The 13,108-nt window shown below is 46.5% G+C and overlaps 1 protein-coding gene across 2 annotated transcripts; it reads left to right on the top strand.

Annotated features, from left to right (window-relative positions):
* Positions 1-9,146: 9,146 nt before the first annotated feature.
* ITPRIPL1 (ITPRIP like 1) lies at positions 9,147-12,249 on the top strand. 2 transcript variants are annotated; one of them, XM_081484730.1, is made up of 2 exons: positions 9,147-9,407; positions 10,547-12,249. In XM_081484730.1, the coding sequence occupies exon 2, from the start codon at positions 10,561-10,563 to the stop codon at positions 12,205-12,207; it is 1,647 nt and encodes a 548-aa protein (XP_081340856.1). In that variant the 5' UTR covers positions 9,147-9,407; positions 10,547-10,560; the 3' UTR covers positions 12,208-12,249. The 2 variants fall into 2 exon arrangements, with proteins under 2 accessions (XP_081340856.1, XP_081340857.1); XM_081484731.1 differs by lacking the exon at positions 9,147-9,407 and adding an exon at positions 10,137-10,209.
* The last annotated feature ends 859 nt before the right edge of the window (positions 12,250-13,108 follow it).

Raw genomic sequence — 13,108 nt, 5'->3', positions numbered from 1 at the left:
CCAAGGGACTCTCAAGAGTCTTCTCCAACACCACAGTTCAAAAGCATCAAGTCTTCAATGCTCAGCTTTCTTCACCGTCCAACTCTCACATCCATACATGACTACTGGAAAAACCATAGCTTTGACTAGATGGACCTCCATGGGCAAAGTAATGTCTCTGCTTTTTAATATGCTGTCTAGGTTGGTCATAACTTTTCTTCCAAGGAGTAAGCGTCTTTTAATTTCATGGCTGCAGTCACCATCTGCAGTAATTTTGGAGCCCAAAAAATAAAGTCTGTCACTGTTTCCACTGTTTCTCCATCTAGAAAACTCATTTTGAGCACCATCAAACCAAGACACACCAGAGTCTGGGCACTCAGCCACACTCATTCATAATCTAAGCATTGTCATTTTTTTTTCTCTTTTATTTTTAATTTATTTTTTGTCTTTTTGGTTTTTTGTACTTTTTTTCTTTGGTGTTGTCTGAATGTTATTTGTACCTGCTCATTGTTACACAGTTTTAAAAAAAAGCATAGAAAAAGTCACTTGTAACCAATCCCTCCATTATCAAAAGATCACTGTCAATATTTGGGAATCCACCCTTTGAAACATTTTTCTTAGGCATATTTCCTAAGTATTAATATTATATACACACAACATGTAACAGTGGCATCCAATCATAGCATGCTTCTGTAACCCCCCCACTTAATATTTTATGATTCATTTTCCATGTTAATATAGATTTACATTCTATTTTTTGTGTATACAGTATATTTCTATGTTTTTAATAGGTGTATTGTGTGATGATCAAACCATAAGATTTACACAGTGAATTAATTTTGGTAAACATATTGCAGATAACATGGGTTCATGACAAGACCCTTTTACAAAAACTTTATCATTTTTTAAAAGTCTTCACAGATCTGTGGCTGAGCTTATCCCAATGATCATAATTATTTTTTCATGCATAATCTGCCATTCACTCTAGCTGTGGGAGTCTTTGTGTGGCCTCCTGGCACTTTGTCTAACATCATCTGAGACAGTCTACTAATGGCTCCCTCACTTTTAAAGATCAGCAAGATGTTCTAGGCTTGCCCCACCTTTTTGGATATCCTGACAAATTGTGCTGTCACCCTCCAAGGAATTCTGACTCTTTTTAGGGAACAATAGCAGCACAGTGGGCTTCCCTGGTGGCTCAGCGGTAAAGAATCTGCCGCAGTGTACGAGACCCAGGTTCAATCCCTGGGTCAGGAAGATCCCCTGGAGGAAGGCATGGCAACCCACTCTAGTATTCTTGCCTAGAGAATCCTACAGACAGAGGACCCTGGCAGTCTGCAGTCCATAGGACATGACTGAAGTGACTAAGCAGCAGCAGCAGGACGGTGGACCCAAATCTAGTCTTAAGCATATGGATTCAGGGACTTCCTTGGTGGTCCAGTAGTTAAGTCTCTGTGTTCCCCATCTAGAGGCTGTGGGTTCAATTCCCGGTCAGGAAACTAAAATCCCACATGCTGCTTGGCACGGCCAAAAAAAAAAATCATGGATTCAAATGTGCTTGTGTAACAGCAAGTGAGCTTGTTGCCCACTGCACACGAAAGCCCAAATACCATTTCAGGCAAATTTTTTTGCTGAAAGAAAAAGGCTTTATTGCAGGGCAGCCAAGCAGGGAGTGAAATCAGTCAATCCTAAAGGAAATCGACGTTGAATATTCATTGGAAGGACAGATGCTGAAGCTGAAGCTCCAATACTTTGGCCACCTGATGGGAAGAGCCGACTCACTGGGAAAGCCCCTAATGCTGGGAAAGATTGAAAGCAAAAGAAGAGGGCGACAGAGGATGAGATAGTTAGATAGTATCATCAACTCAATGGACATGAGTTTCAGCAAACTCTGGGAGATAGTGAAGGACAGGGAAGCACGGCATTCTGTAGTGCATGGGGTCGCAAAGTGTTGGACACACTTAGTGACTGGACAACAACAGCAACAACAAGCATGGAGACAGGAGGCAAAGTTCAGATCTGCCTCTCCCATGGCTTGTGACTGGGATGTTTATTCTGAAAGTGGCGACTTATAGAGGGAAGGGGCTGGGAAATGATTGGTGGAAAGTAGGTTTAACTTTCTATGTAAACTTCAAGAGCTCTCTATGGGGACATCCCTGGTGGTCCAGTGGTTAAGACTTCACCTTCCAACGCAGAGGGTACAGTTGGATCCCTGGTTGGGGAGGTCAGATCCCACATGCCCCATAGCCAAAAAGCCAAAACATAAAAAACAGAAACAATATTGTAATAAATTCAATACAGACTTTTAAAATGATCCGTATTGAAAAAAAATCTTTAAAAAAAAGTTCTCTATGCCGGTGTGATTTTCCTTTAAGCCTCTTTACGGATTGCGTGTGCCGCTTGGGGGGTACAGTTCCTATGTAACACACAGTGGATTTTTGGCCTGTGACAGCCAAAGTTCAGTGTCAGTCATTCTAGTCCCTCAGCTCATCTGCACCTGCTCAGTCAGGCGGGGCTGTCAGCAAGCTGTTTACTTAGCTTCCTCTGTGTGCTCAGTCACTTCAGTCGTATCCAACTCTTTGTGACCCTACAGACTGTAGCCCACCAGGCAACTCTGTCCGTGGGTTTCTCTAGCCAAGGATACTGGAGTGGGTGGCCATGCCCTTCTCCAGGGGATCTTCCCAACCCAGGTATCAAACCCAGGTCTCTTACATCTACCTGAATTGATAGATGGGTTCTTTACCACTAGCGCCACCTGGGAAGCTGATACTCTGCAGAATAAGCTTGGTGCTCTTGGTGCATCATTTTGTTTCCATCTTGTTTCTACCTTAAGCTACAGGGTGTAGGGTGTGGTTTATTTGCCTGCATGTAGCTGAGGTAGGCTGGTTTCAGTATGAATTCACAGACCGGCACTTGTTTGGGACAAACTTGGGTACCTTTGGCAGAGACGGGCATCTTCTCTGTCTGCCCCTGCCCACCCTCTCTCACCTTTCTCTCCCTGCTCTGTGCCCTGGGGAACTGGCCCTGAAGGATTAAATCAGGGACTCCCTTGTCCACTGGCTTCCAATTGGTTTTGCCCAGTAGGAAGCATCAACTAGAAATCAGTCTTGAGAGAACTCAGCTCTTTTCCTATGGGGTTCCGGAGGTACAGTTTCATCCTCTCAACTGAAGGCCAGATTTTTTGTTGTTGTTTTTAATCAGATCTTCTCCAAGTAACTACTCTTCTTGAGTTTAGTAACAAATCACTCCACCCTCCTAACCCTCACCCAGAGCTGGGCTGGCTTCAGGAACAGTAGCCATCCCTTGCATGCATGCATACTAAGTCACTTTAGACGTGCATGACTGTGTTTGACCCTGTAAACTGTAGCCCGCCAGGCTCTTCTGTCCATGGGATTTTCCAGGCAAGAATACTTGAGTGTGTTGCCATGCCCTCCTCCAGGGGATCTTCCCGACCCAGGCATCGAATCCAAGTCTCTTAGGTTTCCTGTATTGGCAGGCAGGTTCTTTACCACTAGCACCACCTGGGAAGCCCATCATCCCTTGCAGCTTTCCCCAAATCCCCACCCTTTTTGTTCCTTTATTAAATTCTCCTCAATTACCCAGCATGAGGATGCCATCAAACCCCACTGGGAACCCTGATACCACAGTTTCACGACTTCTTAAAAAAAACTGATTTTTTAAAGCTTTTCTATATTTTCCAAGCTTTTCAAAATTATCATGGTTTGCACTTATGAGCTGTTAAAATATTATCCAGAAACATCACACACATTCTTTTTTGAGGGTCATCTTGAGCAACTGGTGTTCCAAAGGGCACATTTTTGGAAATATTGGCACAAATCACTTCTAGAAGGTATTCCCAAAAATCTCTAACACTTATTTCTGGGTCAGGGGGTGTGAGGGTAGCTTCTTTGTTCTATTCCTCCTATATATTTTTACAATGAGCACGTATCATTTTTACAAAAAGATAAAAACTTGAAAAATTTCTAGGGAAATGTGTATATTTTGCTGCTTAAAAGCAAAAGTGAGTTAACTTTTTCTGTAAATGGCCAGATGGTAAATGTTTTAGTGTTGCTAGCCAAGAGGCAAAGTGGAGAATATTATGTAAATGCTTACACAGTCAGAGAGAAAATAAATTTCTACGAAATTTTCTGCAAAATTCATAATAAAAATAATCAAGTGCAATTTTTTTGGTAATTTGGGCCTACTAATGGAAGAATTATTCCATGATTATACAGTGGAAGTGACAAATAGATTCAAGGGGTTAGATCTGATAGACAGAGTGCCTGAAGAACTATGGATGGAGGTTCATGACATTGTACAGGAAGCAGTGATCAAGACCATCCCTAAGAAAAAGAAATGCAAAAAGGCAAAATGGTTGTCTGAGGAGGGCTTACAAATAGCTGAGAAAAGAAGAGAAGCTAAAGGCAAAGGAGAAAAGGGAAGATATTCCCATTTGAATGCAGAGTTCCAAAGAATAGCACGGAGAGATAAGAAAGCCTTCCTCAGTGATCATTGCAAAGAAATAGAGGAAAAGAATAGAATGGGAAAGACTAGAGATCTCTTCAAGAAAGTTAGAGATACCAAGGGAAAATTTCATGCAAAGATGGGCTCAATAAAGGACAGACATGGTATGGACCTAACAGAAGCAGACGATGTTAAGAAGAGGTGGCAAGAATACACAGAAGAACTATACAAAAAAGATCTTCATGACCCAGATAACCACGATGGTGTGATCACTCACCTAGAGCCAGACATCCTGGAGTGGGAAGTGAAGTGGACCTTAAGAAGCATCACTACGAGCAAAGCTAGTGGAGGTGATGGAATTCCAGTTGAGCTATTTCAAATCCTAAAAGATGACCTGAAAGTGCTGCACTCAACATGTCAGCAAATTTGGAAAACTCAGCAGTGGCCACAGAACTGGAAAAGGTCAGTTTTCATTCCAATCCCAAAGAAGGGCAATGCCAAAGAATGCTCAAACTACCACTCAATTGCACTCATATCACATGCTAGCAAAGTAATGCTCAAAATTCTCCAAGAGAGGATTCAACAGTACATGAACTGTGAACTTCCAGATGTTCAAGCTGGATTTAGAAAAAGGCAGAGGAACCAGAGATCAAATCGCCAACATCTGTTGGATCATTGAAAAAGCAAGAGAGTTCCAGAAAAACATCTGCTTCTGCTTTATTGATTACACAAAGCCTCTGACTGTGTGGCTCACAACAAACTGTGGAAAATTCTTCAAGAGATGGGAATTCCAGACCACCTTATCTGCCTTCTGAGAAACCTGTATGCAGGTCAAGAAGCAACAGTTAGAACTAGACATGGAACAACAGACTGGTTCCAAATCAGGAAAGAAGTACATCAAGGCTGTATATTGTCACCCTGCTTATTTAACTTGTATGCAGAGTACATCATGCGAAATGCCGAGCTGGATGAAGCACAAGTTGGAATCAAGATTCCTGGGAGAAATATCAATAACCTCAGATATGCAGATGACACCACCTTTATGGCAGAAAGTGAAGAAGAACTAAAGAGCTTCTTGATGAAAGTGAAAGAGGAGAGTGAAAAAGTTGGCTTAAAACCCGACATTCAAAAAACTAAGATCATGGCATCTGGTTCCATCACTTCATGGCAAATAGATGGGGAAACAACGGAAACAGTGACAGACTTTATTTTCTTGGACTCCAAAATCACTGCAGATGGTGACTGCAGCCATGAAATTAAAAGACACTTACTCCTTGGAAGAAAAGCTATGACCAACCTAGACAGCATATTAAAAAGCAGAGACATTACTTTGCCAACAAAGGTCCTTTTAGTCAAAGCTATGGTTTTTCCAGTAGTCATGTGTGGATGTGAGAATTGGACTATAGAGAAAGCTGAGCATTGAAGACTTGATGCTTTTGAACTGTGGTGTTGGAGAAGACTCTTGAGAGTCCCTTGGACTGCAAGGAGATCCAACCAGTCCATCCTAAAGGAAATCGGTCCTGAAGATTCATTAGAAGGATTGATGTTGAAGCTGAAACTCCAATATTTTGGCTACCTGATGCAAAGAACTGACTCCTTGGAAAAGACCCTGATGCTGGGAAAGATTGAAGACAGGAGGAGAAGGGGACGACAGAAGATGAGATAGTTAGATGGCATCACTGACTCGATGGACATGAGTTTGAGTAAGCTCCAGGAGTTGGTGATGGACAGGGAAGCCTGGTGTGCTACAGTCCATGGGGTCGCAAAGAGACGGACATGACTGAGCGACTGAAATGAATGGAAGAATGGAATTAAAAAAAAAATAACACGTCAATGAACTGGGGCTCAAAGTTAGTGTTCCCTATCATCCAAATTGATTGCAAATTTCATCTGTAAGTGCTGATCTGTAATGAAATATTACATATTGCTTCTTTTTCTGTTGAGGTGTGGTCAATGTACAATATTATATGTTTCAGGTGCATGACACAGTGATTCACAGTTCTAAAGGTAACATTTCATTTACAGTTATTGTAAAATATTAGCTATATTCCCTGTGTCGTACATAGTGATTCTTTGAAAATATTTTTCAATACAGATAAAGATTGTTAATTGATATTAATCCACAACTTATGATTTTAATTGAGCATATTTATTCTTATATGGAGAAGGAAATGGCAACCCAATCCAGTATTCTTGCCTGGAGAATCCAAGGGACAGAGGAGCCTGTTGGGCTGCCATCTATGAGGTCGCACAGAGTCAGACACAACTGAAGTGACTTAGCAGCAGCAGCAGCATTCTTATATAATTAGATTTATCTCGCTATTTGCCTTTTAGTATGTCATTACACTGCAGATTAATCACTCATTAGAGATTACCTGGAAGATCCTTAATTAAAAGTTAAAAACAAAGTTAAATGGATTTTGAAATATGGAACTGTTCTCTCCACTTGCACCAATATCTGGCAAACTCTGTAACTGCTGTTCAGAAATAATTCAGAAAATATATCTGCTGCAGATTTATGTGGGAATGGACATCCTGCTTCTTGTTTTATCTTTTGACAGCGTGGGAAGTGTATTGAGTAGCTTGCTATTACTTGTGATTCAGTTTGTTGAAATGACTTTATCACAATAAATTTCACACAATTGCCATTTTGCCTTGTAATTTTAGGTTGACCTCACTAAGAAACAATATCAAGTCTGCAACAAAAACTAATTTCCAAAGCCACTCAGTGTTTGAGCAAAGTAGTTGAGGACAGTTTCAGAGAGAAAAATGTTAATCTCAGCTCCAGTCTTGAAAAGATTACAAACTGCTGTGTGGTAGAGCAAGTCAGTATATTCAGTTTCTATTTTTGAAGAAAATTCCCAGAACTGATGATTTTTAAGTCCATGAGAATAAACTAAGTTCACCATTGACAATATTGATCACTGAAACATGATGGATTAAAATATTTTCCACAAAGTACCTGCCGATGAATAATAGGATGAATAACCATAGGCTTTAAATACCTTTTCACTAGTTTTGTAAATTTGTTCATCGAAGACTTTTCCTGTTCCACAAATATTTTTCCCACCATCAGATGTGACACATATTAGCAGATTCTACTTCAGGTTGTCCTGAATTAGTGTTTTCTCAATTTTGAAATATTCTTGCCTCTAGCTGTTCCATGCAGATATTCATGAAGTCTACTTCTTCAGTTCAGTCGCTCAATCATGTCCGACTCTTTGCGACCCCATGAATTGCAGCACACCAGGCCTCCCTGTCCATCACCAACTCCCGGAGTCTACCCAAACCCATGCCCATCGAGTCGGTGATGCCATCCAACCATCTCATCCTCTGTCGTCCCCTTCTCCTCCTGCCCCCAATCCTACCCAGCATTAGGGTCTTTTCCAATGAGTCAACCCTTCGCATGAGGTGCCCAAAGTATTGGAGTTTCAGCTTCAACATCAGGCCTTCCAATGAACACCCAGGATTGATCTCTTTTAGGATGGATTGATTGGATCTCCTTGCAGTCCAAGGGACTCTCAAGAGTCTTCTCCAACACCACAGTTCAAAAGCATCAATTCTGCGGGCTCAGCTTTCTTCACCGTCCAACTCTCACATCCATACATGACCACTGGAAAAACCATAGCCTTGACTAGACGGACTTTTGTTGGCAGAGTAACGTCTCTGCTTTTAAATATGCTATCTAGGTTGGCCATAACCTTCCTTCCAAGGAGTAAGCGTCTTTTAATTTCATGGCTGCCATCACCATCAGCAGTGATTCTGGAGCCCAAAAAAAGTCTGACACTGTTTCCACTGTTTCCCCATCTATTTCCCATGAAGTGATGGGACCAGATGCCATGATCTTAGTTTTCTGAACGTTGAGCTTTAAGCCAACTTTTTCACTCTCCTCTTTCACTTTCAAGAGGCTCTTTAGTTCTTCTTCACTTTCTGCCATAAGGGTGGTGTCATCTGCATATCTGAGGTTATTGATATTTCTCCCGGCAATCTTGATTCCAGCTTGTGCTTCCTCCAGTCCAGCGTTTCTCATGATGTACTCTGCATATAAGTTAAATAAGCAGGGTGACAATATACAGCCTTGACGTACTCCTTTTCCTATTTGGAACCAGTCTGTTGTTCCATGTCCAGTTCTAACTGTTGCTTCCTGACCTGCATACAGGTTTCTCAAGAGACAGGTCAGATGGTCTGGTATTCCCATCTCTTTCAGAATTTTCCACAGTTTATTGTGATCCACACAGTCAAAGGCTTTGGCATAGTCAATAAAGCAGAAATAGATGTTTTTCTGGAACTCTCTTGCTTTTTCGATGATCCAGCGGATATTGGCAATTTGATCTCTGGTTCCTCTGCCTTTTCTAAAACCAGCTTGAACATCTGGAAGTTCATGGTTCACGTATTGCTGAAGCCTACTGTAAGCATATTCTAAATTCCCATTAAGTATATTTTCCATTGCACCCCGCTGAGTGGAGTTGACAGCCGGCCCTGCAGTGCCCCCTAGAGCCACCTTAGGGAGGCTGACCGGCCAAGACGAGAGTGCCCCTCAGCTGCGAGTCTGGGGCCACAGCCCCTCTGCAGGGCCTGGGGAGTGCAGGCGGCGGACACAAAGCTCCGGTTTCGGCGGGCGAGGAGGGTCATGGGGCCCCAGGGTGGCACTCCCGCGGCGGGGTCGCTGGGCGGCCAGGAATCGGGTGGGCGGGGCGGGGCGGGGCGGGGCGGAGCCTGGGCGGCGGGAGCGCCCAGTTGGGCTGGCGCCCTCGGAGCCGCCCGGGGCACGGTGGGGTCTCGAGGCCTGCGGCTCACTGGCAATCGGACACTCGGGCGAACGCGATGCGCTCCCCGGGAGAGGGCAGCGGGACCACTCCCGCGGGCGGACTCGGCGAGGAACCCGGAGCCCCCACCGCGCGGGGAAGAGGGCGGGGACCTTCAGGCCGCGCGGGCTCTTTAAGACCGTATCCGTGCTAACACCGACTGTGAGTAACCTGGCCCCGGGTCCCGGGAGAAACCGAGAGTTGGCTTGGGAAAAAAATAGACGGAAGAGAGTTCAGATCTCTGGGAGTGGAATTTGGCGAAGTTTATGAATGGCGGCCCGGGGCGGGGAGGGGTGTCGGTGGTGGTGTACGACTTTGATCCAGACCCCGGGTACCTTGTAAATGTTAACAGGGCTCCTGGAGAGGGCGGTGAGACTAAGCAAGGACAAGTTCCAAAGGGAGGAGAGCCCCCCACCTGGCTTCAGGGGCCACACGGTGTAGTCCTTCATGATCTCGGTAAAGCCTATAGCTTGTGAACAGGTAGGGTGGATTCAAGATCCAGGAAGCTTTTGGCCACTGCAGTGGATGGAGAGGCAGAGGAATCCACCACTGTGGGCTCTTAGGAGGCCTGGGGCTTCTGATTCTTCAGGAAGTTTCCTGGGCTGAGAGATGGAGCTGCGCCTGCCTTTGGGCCTGGCTCACCAATGGGGCATCCTGCAGCCCCCTAAGGATCTCAGGGAGCACAAGGGCAGGGGTGGAGAGGTGACTGGTGGCGCTGTGTCTCCTTGGCTCCCACTGAGGGTTGGTCTACCGAGCACTGGGGAAGAGGAGAGGCTGAGAGGTCTGATGACACAGGGTGTGCCGAATGAGGATTGTGAAGTCACAGAGGAAGTGGGGTGCTACAGCCGGGCCTGGGGCTAACCTGGGGCAAGAGGAGGAAAGGTGTTGCCCAGGCAGACCTGTGGAAGGGAGCCTCTGGGATCAGCGGAGCACACCTGGTGCCCACGGTGGACTGATGAGTTGGGTGAGGCCACCGTGGCCCAAGGGTCCCCCTCCTCTTCCTCCTCAGGAATGCAGACAGTTCTGTGGTCCACATTCTGGAGACCTTAAATGCCACCCACAGCATGTGGAAGGAAAGCAGTTGAGAGACTGGGTGGTACATTCGGTTGCTCCCCTTTCCTCCCCAAAACTCCTCCAAGGCACACCGCCCTTGCTCTGTCTAGCCCCAGCTCTGTGAGCTTTCTGTTCCTCCTGAGTAGCTGACCTCCAGGACTTAGGGTTCTGGGACTTCGGGGAGTGTGCGCCGGAGAGCAGAGGAGTCCTGAAGAGCACCACTGACTCCCACCCTCCTACTTCTCCAGATGCAGGGGCCTCCATGGCTGTGATAAGCCTTCTGTTCTTGGCAGTGATGTACGTTGTCCACCACCCCTTGCTGGTCAGTGACCGGATGGACTTGGACACGCTAGCCAGAAGCCGGCAGCTGGAAAAGCGGATGAGCGAGGAGATGCGCCAGTTGGAGCTGGAGTTTGAAGAGAGGAAGCGAGCAGCAGAGGAGAAGCAGAAGGCAGAGAACTTCTGGAGAGGGGACACCTCCGGTGACCAGCTAGTGCTGGGGAAGAAGGACAGGGGGTGGCCGTTCCAAGTGGACGGCCAGGAGGGCCCCCTGGGCTGGATGCTAGGAAATCTGTGGAATGCTGGCCTCTTTTGCGTTTTTCTCATTTTTGAGCTCCTGCGACAGAACATGCAGCACGAGCCAGCCTTTGATTCCAGCAGCGACGACGAGGAGGAGGAGGAGGTCCGGGTGGTGCCCGTCACCTCCTACAACTGGCTCACTGACTTCCCCTCCAGGGAGGCCCTGGAGTCCTTCCATAAACACCACGTTCAGAACGTCACCCGGGACCTGCCCTGCACCTGCGAGTTCGTGGAGAGCTTCGTGGATGACCTCATCGAGGCCTGTCGGGTGCTCAGCCGCCGGGAGGCTCACCCACAGCTGGAGGACTGCCTGGGCATCGGGGCGGCTTTCGAGAAATGGGGAACCCTCCATGAGACCCAGAAGTTTGACATCCTGGTGCCCATCATCCCCCCACAGGGCACAATGTTTGTGCTGGAGATGAGGGATCCAGCCCTTGGCCGCCGCTGTGGCTGCGTGTTGGTGGAGTCAGAATGCGTGTGCAAGCGTGAGAAGCTGCTGGGGGACGTGCTGTGCCTGGTGCACCACCACAGGGAGCACTCGGCCCTCGTGGGTAAGTCTAACAGCTCCATCAAGGCGGCGCTCTGCACCGGCTGCCACCTGGACGTGTACAAGACTATACAGTGGCTCCGGAGCATGGTGGGCAATGCCTGGGCCCTTGTGGCCCACAAGTATGACTTCAAGCTCAGCTTGCCACCGTCCACCACCTGCTGCAAGCTCAGGCTGGACTACCGCTCAGGCCGCTTCCTTTCCATCCGCCTGGTCCTGGGAGTGCAACGGGAAGACACCTTGGTCTACCTGGTGAGTCAGGCCCCCGACCAGGAACAGCTCACCAGTGTGGACTGGCCTGAGTCCTTTGCGGCCTGTGAGCACCTGTTCCTAAAGCTGGTTGGGCGTTTTGCTCCCGAGAACACCTGTCACCTCAAGTGCCTCCAGATCATTTTGAGTCTCCGAGACCTGCAGCGTTTACCCCAGGGAGCATCCCGCCCCATCCTCACCTCTTACCACTTCAAGACAGCCCTCATGCACCTGTTACTGCGGCTCCCCCTCACAGACTGGCAACACGACATGCTCGCCCAGCGACTCCAGGACATCCTCTGGTTCCTGGGCCGAGGCCTCCAGCAGAGGTCTCTCCATCACTTCCTCATCGGTAACACCTTCCTGCCCCTGACCATCCCAATCCCCAAGACATTTCGGAATGCCGAGCCCATCAATCTCTTCCAACACCTGGTGCTAAACCCCATGGCACATTCACAGGCAGTGGAAGAGTTTCACAACCTTCTGACCCAGGTGAAAGCTCTGCCCTGTTCCTCGCTGGCCGGGGCACGCTGACTCGTATACAGGCCATTAAAAAGGGGGAGACGGTATTTCTGATTCCTCAGGTGGCAAAAAGAGTTTTATTTTTCAGACACATCAGCGGTATGTGTGACCTTCACCTTGCCAGTAGGGGGTTATGATAGATTAAGAGACTTAGGTATACATGAAACGGTTATGAGGAGGGGTCCAGCCTGCAGGGGCTAATCTAGGGTGGGTCTTTGAAGTTTTCTTCTCCTGACTTAACTTTCATCATGACTCAAAGAGGGCCCAGGGAAATGGATGTTATGGGATTGTCTTGCTGCTAAAGAGTTGAGATCCGGAGGGGACCTGTGAAGTTGGGGTGTGTAGCAACACTGGAAGTGAAATAACCAGAGAATACCTCCATTCCAGCTTATTCTTTTTTTGTGTGTGTGAATGACTCCACACACATCTCTTGGCTTCCTCCTTGAACTCAGCCTAGTTCACAGCCAAGCTGGTAGCACCCCATTTTATCCCAAATACTGTTATGGCAGCTTCTCATTATTTTAGGATCAGAGTTTTCAGACCTTCATTATTTGAAGATGTTTATTTGCCATTTTCTTCATTTAGCCCTTTCTTCATGTTATGTGAAATATAATACAGCTGTTTTATGCATCTAAAAAAAACTCCAGTGCTACCCAAATAACTTATTAGCATTGATTCACAAACAAATATTAAGTCGACAATGGCCTGTCCCATAATTGAGATGATGTATATTCTAAAGTTAATGACATTGTCAACATCTGATGGCCAACTTTGGGCCTGGAAATATCAAAAAACCCTTAAGGAGGACAGTCTCTTGGGAGGCTTGGAGACGAACAATTGCTGTTTCTGAGGGGAGTCACTTATTTGTTACATGGAAAGAAGGTTTAGCTACCACATGTAGCTGTGCTTCTTT

The sequence above is a fragment of the Giraffa tippelskirchi genome, chromosome 4 (assembly GCF_054371585.1).
Source record: "Giraffa tippelskirchi isolate mGirTip1 chromosome 4, T2T-mGirTip1v1.2.pri, whole genome shotgun sequence".
Taxonomy (NCBI): domain Eukaryota; kingdom Metazoa; phylum Chordata; class Mammalia; order Artiodactyla; family Giraffidae; genus Giraffa; species Giraffa tippelskirchi.
This window is presented reverse-complemented; position numbering and strand designations above follow the sequence as displayed.